Source organism: Quercus robur, chromosome 5 (genome assembly GCF_932294415.1).
Source record: "Quercus robur chromosome 5, dhQueRobu3.1, whole genome shotgun sequence".
Classification (NCBI taxonomy): domain Eukaryota; kingdom Viridiplantae; phylum Streptophyta; class Magnoliopsida; order Fagales; family Fagaceae; genus Quercus; species Quercus robur.
In genome coordinates, this window is record NC_065538.1 from 44,324,904 (window position 1) to 44,334,088 (window position 9,185).

Consider the following 9,185-nt stretch of genomic DNA (forward strand, 5'->3'; position numbering starts at 1 on the left):
TTTTTATTGATAAAATATAGTTAGCAAAGCTACCCCCAGCAATTTAATCAGATTTTGTTGTTGATTTACAAAACTCTTTGAATATTATGATCATTTGTGTGCATGTCATATATTTTACTTTATGTTAGTGTTTCTTTTAAATGTGATATGTAATCTTGGTCACTATACACACACACACCTACCTTGGTTGACCAGCTCAAATCCTAATGAAATTTGTATATTCCTTTTTGTGTGAATTATTCCTTAAAATCCAAAGCGAAAACGTCCATATATATACACACACACACCTACCTTGGTTGACTAGCTCAAATCCTATTGAAATTTGTATGTTCCTTTTTGTGTGAGTTATTCCTTAAAATCCAAAGGGAAAATGTCCATTTAAGTTAAATTTCTCTCAACCCAACAAAAAATGCATTTAATTTGATTAAAAAAAATATTTAGCATTTTTAGGAACTTTCCCGTGCATCGCACGGGTTAGCGACTAGTTTGTTTAATATGCCTAAACTTTCGTTCCTTTTTTGTCAAAAAATTTTGTTGTGTAATTATATAATTTGATTGTTTTTCTATGATTGATGTTCTATGTTTTTTTTCCGTTTCATAACAAGTTGTAAGGAAACTGTTATTTTTAATGGTCCTGGGAAATGCTTCCTAAGGTTTGATTACTTCTTCCTTTCATCTGCCTATGCTTTCGTTTGCTGTTGTGAAAAAATTATATTGTTTAATTGTATAATTTATTTGTTTTCCTAGCATTGATGTTGCATGTTTATTTCCTATTTCATAGGAAGTTGCAAGGAAACTTAGAATTTAGCTGCTCCTGGTTTATGCTATGCAGAACGAATTCCAACCATTTCTAAGGTTTGATTACTCCTTTCGTTCATCTACCTATGGTTTCCTTCCTCTTGGTGAAGAATGTTTATTCTATTGGTGAAGAATGTTTTCTAAGGTTTCAACTCTTTTTCACTTTTGTTATGGATGTGTAGTAAGTGGGATTTTTTAAAACGTGTAGTTTTCCTTCTTTTCATAAACTTTTAAATAAGGATGGGGTCACACGAATTCCCCACTGTAATCTTAAAATTTTCCCTAAATATAAGGATATGGATGGAGAAGTGGAAACACAAAACAAATCAGTGATCGGAAACAGGAAACGTAGGTATTAATTATGAAAAAAAATGTATATAACGTTCATCGAGAAAGTATAAACGTGTATGAGTACGGCATAGGAAATTTACGAATTTTAAATTCAACTATAAACTAGGCTTTTAGCACGCGCGTGCTCAGAGTCTCTTCAATTTTTTGGGTAAGGGTTCAGTTACAGCAGTTATTGTAATATTGGATTATTATATTTTCCAATCATAAAAAAAATAAATAAATAAATAAAAATGAAACAAATAAAAAAAACCCTAAAGGGTGTGATGAGTATTATGTGCGGTGAATCACAATGCCGTACTTTTTTTTTGTTTGGAAAATGTAGTAATCCCAAATTATGATAAATGCTTTAAATTAATCCTTATCCATAAAATTAGAACAACCTCTGTGCACGTGCGTGCTCAGAGGCTAGTATGTGCTTAATCTACTTTTATGATCTCTTTCTATTTTTTTGGTGTAGCCATTGCATAACTAATCGATAATGCATATCGTGAGGTAGGTTCCTTTCTGTTATCATTTCAATGATTGTAGTTTTTCTTCAAATATGCATATCAACATTCCAGTTGAAGGAAAAAATGAAAGAAAGCAAATGATCATTCAATATAAAAGTCATCACACATTCTGAATATGGTCATATTATCATAAAATTAAAACCATGTTTGTGGACCTTGAATCATGTTATATAATAATATACAAATACTTGAGAATCACATAAAAAAACTTTCAAGGTCCACAAAGTATGGAAGCTACAAATTAACCCTAAAGCTCCTACGCTACAATCCCTACTTCCCCTGTCTGTTATGTATTGCCAAAGGCAATCATCAAGAGTCAGACGGTGGTGGAGGTGGAAAAGCACCGCTGTACTCTGAAAAATCTGCTCTCAACGCAGCAACCTCAGCAATAAGGCCATCTAAAAGCTGTCCATGAGCTGCTTGAGTCGTCATAATGGTCTCCATCATAGCACGAAGAGATAGGGGAGGAGGAACGGTGGGGTCTGCAGCTGTGCTGTGAGCATGTACCCCATCGTCACTAATGTCAGCAACGGTACCTGTAGGATCAACAACTCTGCTCAGCATGATCGCCTCCAGTGGTGGACTGTACTCGTGGCCTTTTTGATGACCCAACACTCGGTCCAACACTCCTCTTTTGTGCAGTCCGCTGTTTGAGAAAAGTGGCTCCTATAGGGGCTGTGATGTGGATCAACTCTAGGGAAGGAAAATTCTGTACCCCTACATAGCATAGAACCCTATAGATGAAAACTGGGAAGAATAGACCATGCTTCTTGCTCTTACTCCTATGCGCCCGAACAAGCGTTTCATAAAAAAGGGAAGCAAAACACATGGACGCATCAGTGACGAGGGCATACAAAAAGAAACACCTCTCTCTAGGAATAGTATGGACATGGGAGATGGGGAAGATGTTGTGACAAGCTATCCTAAATAAGATATAATTAAGCTCGGTTAAGTCACTCGAGTTAATTCTTGGCTCAAATCCCAATGTCATTGATTTTCCGCAAAGAAGAGTCATAACATCAGAGATTTCAGGACGGTTCGAGTATGAGTATGGATAAGTAGGTGTTCTAACACGAGGTACATCAAGAGCATTGGATATATCATTCTTAGTTATGACAAAGTATTGACCTCGAATCCAAGTAGCGAAATCATTATCAGAACGAATTTCGAGATTGGCATAGAACTCTCTAATCAGTGCAACTTGAGGGGGTTGTAAACCTTTACATAGAGACAACCAGTTCCTACACTGTAAATTCCTATGGACAGCAAGTGGTAATTCATCTAGATTGATTTCTCGTTCCGGCCAAATTGTCCAATACTGAATTACATTTTCAAACCTTTGTGCCTTCGTAAGATTATGAAACGTTGTTTCATCAAACACAATTGCGGGCTTAGATGAGGAGGCAGACACTCTTTTGGCAGGCTTAGATGAGGAGACACTCTTTTGGCAGGCTTAGATGAGGAGGCAGACACTCTTTTGGCTTTGGTTTTAATGGTTTTAGACTTCTTAGGAGCCATAACTAGGATGTACAAGTGGGAATGAAAGCACAACAGAAAACCAATATTTAGAACTGCGTTAGAGACACATAAACACAATGTACATATGCATGAGAAAAATACTGCATGATATTGATGCACAATAAGCGTCAATGAATGAATGCATTGAAATGAAATATTTTCTGTACGTACATGAACATTGACCCATACAGTCAAGTTATTTGAGAAGCATGCAAACCCACAGTGTAGGCCATTGTGCAACGGGTGTAAAACCAGTCACTACCATCCATCAATGTCTTACCATGTCGTCAATTTCAGGCAATTATACCCAATTCAACAAAACCCCAAATTCCACGAAGAACAAGATTGGCGAATGAACCAACATGCATACCAAGATGTGAAAATTTTGAATATAAACGATAGAGAACTGAATCGCCAACATGCATACACAGCAACCCATGAACCAGTTCAGATCAAATGAAGCAATACATGTGAAAATCCCGAAATTCCCAATATGAAGACATGAACTCTAATTTGTCATTTCTCACAAATCATGCGTTCTTTGCAATTAAAGTGTATAAAACGTGTGTACAACATCCATACAAAAAAACCCATTACCTATTTCATGTCAAAACACCAACACCCATGAAAATCCCCAAATTCCATATTAACACATGAACCCTAAATTGAATGGGCTTGTAGAAATCAGCTATGTTTATGTAATTAAAGGCTACAAATCGTATGAACAACATGCATATGTAAAAACCCATGACCCATTTCAGACCACAACACCCAAAATCATGAAAATCCCCACACTTGCATAGTTCGAAATTTCAGCTTTGACAGGGAGATTAATGCAGGATTTGAAATTAATTTCAATGGGAAGCAAGGGTAAAAGAGTCATACTACAGTTGAGGATCGATGTTTGGAACCCGGGAAGTCGCTTACGAGCTTGAGGAATCGAGAGCAATCGACTGCTGCTACCGTGGGAGTCCAGTGCGTCCACACAACATCAGCTTTCCTTTTTTTTCTTTTTATGAAACAACTGTTAACACTGAACTGTGTAAATGAAGAACGACATAACTCGATACTGATAACATCGAGTAATATACTACTCGCTTAACAAATAACCGAGTTACATAATTTGGACCGATCGTCCACCAATCAAGTAAGAATCGATTCTTACAGACAACTTTGGCTGGAGTTGTGATGGAACGCAGATCTGCTCGCTTTCGTTGAAAGCGAGTAATACAAGTAACTCGATTTCTCGGAGATCGAGTAATGTGAAAACTATTTCACAGTCACCACTTAGTACTCGATGACTACAGTACCGAGTTACTTTAAAAATACTCGCTTTCACGGAGAGCGAGTACTAACTGGTTATATATATTGTTAGACACCAGTTAGTACTCGGTTATAGTATAATCGAGTTATATAATTTGGACCGATCGTCCACCAATCAAGTAAGCGTCGATTCTTACAGACAACTTTCCCTGGAGTTGTGATGGAACGCAGGTCTACTCGCTTTCCTTGAAAACGAGTAATATCTGTAACTCGATTTAATGTAAATCGAGTACCGTGAAAGCTATAGTACTCGATGACTAAATTACCGAGTTAAATTTAAAATACTCGCTTTCATGGAGAGCGAGTACTACCTGGTTATATTTGTTCGACACCAGTAGTACTCGATTTTAGTATAGTCGAGTTACTTCATTTGGACCGATCGTCCACCAATCAAGTAAGCGTCGATTCTTACAGACAACTTTGGCTGGAGTTGTGATGGACTGCGAGTAATACAATGTCCTCGATGACTACAGTATCGAGTTAAGGATTGAACTCGCTTAATGTAAGATCGAGTAAAGTGTTTTCCAGTTTGTTTTCACAGACGAGTACGTGGTACTCGAGTGGTTTATTACCGAGTTATTACTGTTACTCGTTTTTACCAAAATCGAGTTTTGCAGAACAACCTTCCACTACATATTACAACTCGGCCTGCATGTTTTTTCCTGTTGCAACTCAGTCAGTTTTTTACACCAGGTATGTTCTGTTTATTACAATGTTCATGAAGCAACAAGTGCATGGCATGCAACACACTCCTATATTGTTGCTTTTGAGATTTCCACTACTATATAAATATGAATGCAACAAAGTTGGAGAAGTTGGAAATCATACTAAAACAGCTTAGTGAAACCCCATTGCAATAACTTCGTTTTTAACTGAATTGTTTGCTTGACCGGCTTAGTAAAACCCCCACCAGTACATAACATTAAAGGCACTAACAACGTGCATGACTACATAAGTACAAATTTTAATATCAACTTCTAAGCTGTTAACATGACCAATATCATTTGTCTTATCATCATGGGGCTGTGTTCAACTGGTGACGTTCGGTTGCTTCCAATTAAAGAGGTAGGGATCATCCTCGCTGCGCAACGTCCAGCTTTGTTAGCACCCATCCACCTTGGCTGCCGTACCTACTGTAAATAGTTATAAAATGTTATGTACACTGGACTTATATAAGTTATTAACACGCAACATAGGCAGAACAGGAAAAATTTACAACACTTACGACGAATAGTGTAACAAAAACAACTGAACAACCTCATTTGCCTATACATGCATGAACACCAGTGTTTGTTTCATGACTAGTCCAAATACTTACTATGGCAATAGAGAACAATATTCCAAGTTCTTAATAGTGGCAATTTATATATGACAAACGTTGTAGGAGATATATGAGCTTTACCTATGATGCAGCTCCACCGCTAGTTGACTCCACATTTCGAGTAGGACATGTTCTACGGTTGTGCCCCTCTTGGCCACACAACCCACATCTTGACTTGGGTCCATTCTCGATCCATAGGGAGGTCGGCAACTCCCTATCATTCTCGTCCATCTCATTGCGGATTCGTGTGGACTTTGGCCGACCTTTGTTCCGGATCAGGTGCGGATTGGGCATCACTACTCTAGTTTCTTCCGGATCCGGCCATGCTAATCTGTCTTTCAACGGTTGGAATACTAGTTCATAGCTATGGAACCTATGACTCACGCTATAGCAAGGATCAATAAACTGCTGCGCATCGTGCTTATACTTAGCACAAATTGCTATTACGTGTGAACACGGCATCTTGTATGCTTCCCATTTTCCACATGTGCATGTCATACCCCGAAGATCAACCCTGTGCGTGTGTTGTCCGCCCCCATTACTTAGAGGATTACCCGGTGTGTCAACCTGATATAACTGTGCTTGTGTGCACATCCGTGTCACCATATGGTCCTTTGCCTTCGCTTGGTGTTTTTCGAACCTATCCATGGCATACTTGCACCATTCTTGACCCGCTTCCAATTGCTCTAGAGCGAGATTACGACGAGCGTCAAAGTAGGAGTTCACTTTGAAGAAGGTGTACCTCACCATTGCCGTGATTGGCAAGCTGCGTGCACCTTTCAGTACTCCATTAAAACACTCCGATAGGTTGGTTGTCATTGCTCCGTATCGACGCCCTCCGTCGTGTGCAAGTGTCCACTTTTCTTTGTTTTCATTTTCCAAGTACCTGTGTGCAGCCGGTTTGACATTGCGAATTAAATCCAGTGTGGCCTGAAACTTTCTAACTTGATTCGCGCTTGCGGCCCTCCATACCATGTTCTTCAACTCCGGAATTTTCCATTTTGTGTTCACATTGCTAACTACATGGCGGAGGCAATACCGGTGATGGGCCTGGGGAGGCTGTAACCAAGTCATCCTTGTGTCATCAAAGCAAGCTTTTATACCCGAATGTCGGTCAGAGATGATGCAAAGATTTGTCCGGTCCGTAACATATCGTTTCAGGCATGCCAAGAACCATCCCCATGTCTCCTTGCTCTCACTCTCAACAACGGCAAACGCCAGTGGATAAACCTCGTTGTTAGCATCCGTTGCCATTGCTATCAACAACTTCCCCTTGTACTTGCCATAGAGGTGCGTTGCATCGATGCTTATCACCGGCCTACAATACTTGAACCCTTCTATACACGGACCAAAAGCCCAAAAGGCACAGTTAAATGTGCAAGTTCCCGGCACACTACGGTGGTCGCACTTCAACTGTGTCACTGTGGTTGGATCTGCATCTTTTAACGCTGCCAGGAACCGAGGCAATTCTGCGTATGACTCATCGAAACCACCGTAGATGGCTGCAACGGCTTTCTGTTTTGCATCCCAAACCTTATAGTGAGACGCCCAATGGCCATGCTTCGCATGAAGAACACTACGCAGGGTTGCTACTGTTCTTGAAATGTCTTCCCGTACGTATGACTCAATTGTGATGGCAATGAACTTCGAATCCATCATCCTTCCATCATATTCCACTTGGAGTGTCGAGCAAGTGTGGGGACCCTTACATGTTGTGATCATCCACAGCTTGTGCCTTTTGCTGTAGATAGCTCGAATTGACCACAGACATGCATCGTGTACACACGTTACAACCAGTCTCTCGGGGTCTGACTTCATGTACTTAAATTTTTTATTCAGCCCAACGGAGAACATGGTTAGCGCGTGCTGAACCGCAGCTTTATTCTTGAATAGCATCCCTTTGCTCGGTTCGTCCCCCGGTTTCCAACTCAGCAGACCTGTTTCTAGGGAAGGTGATGGGTCATTAATGTCATCCCATGTGTTTGACGTGAACCATTCGGGGTTATGGTTCGGATTATTTTCCGGTTGTAGTTCATCTAACAATTCTGGATTCTCTACCGGTCCATTGTTATCAATGAACTCCTCATGCACATCTCGAGTCTCATCCATTTCGGTTGCCTCGTCCAAGTAGGTTTGGATATCTTCATTTCGGTGAGTATATCCTTCATCCTCATGGGTATGGATAGACCCTAACACTTCGGCGTCTTCAGTATTGTCCATAGCAACCCCATTCCATGGTTGACAGTTGTGGGGCAAAGATGTCTCGGGTGTAACTGACGGGTGCACAACGGTTACAGGAATTGATTCTTGCTCTCCAACTCTACTGCCATATTGCGAACCCCCATCGACATTGAACCCAACAGTGTGGACAGTTACATACAAGTCAGAACCTATGAATTGCCCTGCCCGCTTTATCACTCCCCACATTATATTTGCATCATTGTCGCATTGTAACGGAATTGAATTGTAGAACACTTGGGTACCTACTAGTTGCTGCGGAGCCCGAAATACAATGGAGATGTCGTGGGTATCCTTGTCTAACCCCATAGTTGACATTATCTTCCGTTTAAGTTTTCTCGTGGGTATCCCACGTTTCACTTCAATAAGCGTTTGCTTTTGGTTCGGACCTCGGTATGATAGCCCGTGCAAGTCATTAATATATGCCTCCCCGTCGTAGTAAACATAGAAGTAATGTGGACTCATAACGGACCTAAACCACAAATAGTAATAATTGTATCATGCTGCGTAATATTTCCAAAGCATAGGCTAACTATACATGCCCTATGTACCTAAGCAAATTGTGCTGAACATGCTAAAAATTACTATTGAATAATTATATCGTCTACTCCATCAGAGTTCATTTCGATAACGAAAATGTTTGCACAATGTGGTCGGGTTTCATGCTGGCTATTGTTCAACAAATAATTCATGAGCATTGCAAATAAGCAAGATAATTCATACCATGCAATATGGACCACATTATTATGGTCATATACCTCCCATTGAAGACCCACAACATGAAACTAATTTATGTTCTCAAAAATTGTACCACATTATTATGTTCAAATACCCCCTATTGAAGACCCACAACATTCATATTATTTGTGTTCTCAAAAATTGTCAAGAACAGTATTATGTTCAGATGTCCCCATTCAAAAAATTGTCAAGAACAACATTGAGAAAATTCGTGTTGGTCTAAGGGAGATAATTCATAAGCATTGAAATAATTCCTAGCATGCAAAAGCATTGCAAATATCAGTTATATAATTCCTAGCATGCAACATGTACCACATTATTATGTTCAGATACTTAGCATTGAAGACCCACAACATTGAAATAATTTCTGTTATCAAATTTTGTACTAC

At 39.6% G+C, this 9,185-nt stretch overlaps 1 protein-coding gene across 1 annotated transcript; it reads right to left on the reverse strand.

Annotated features, from left to right (window-relative positions):
• Positions 1-5,901: 5,901 nt before the first annotated feature.
• Positions 5,902-8,367, reverse strand: LOC126728223 (uncharacterized). The gene has a single exon (XM_050434087.1). It carries the CDS (start codon positions 8,365-8,367, stop codon positions 5,902-5,904), a length of 2,466 nt encoding a protein of 821 aa, XP_050290044.1.
• Positions 8,368-9,185: the final 818 nt, after the last annotated feature.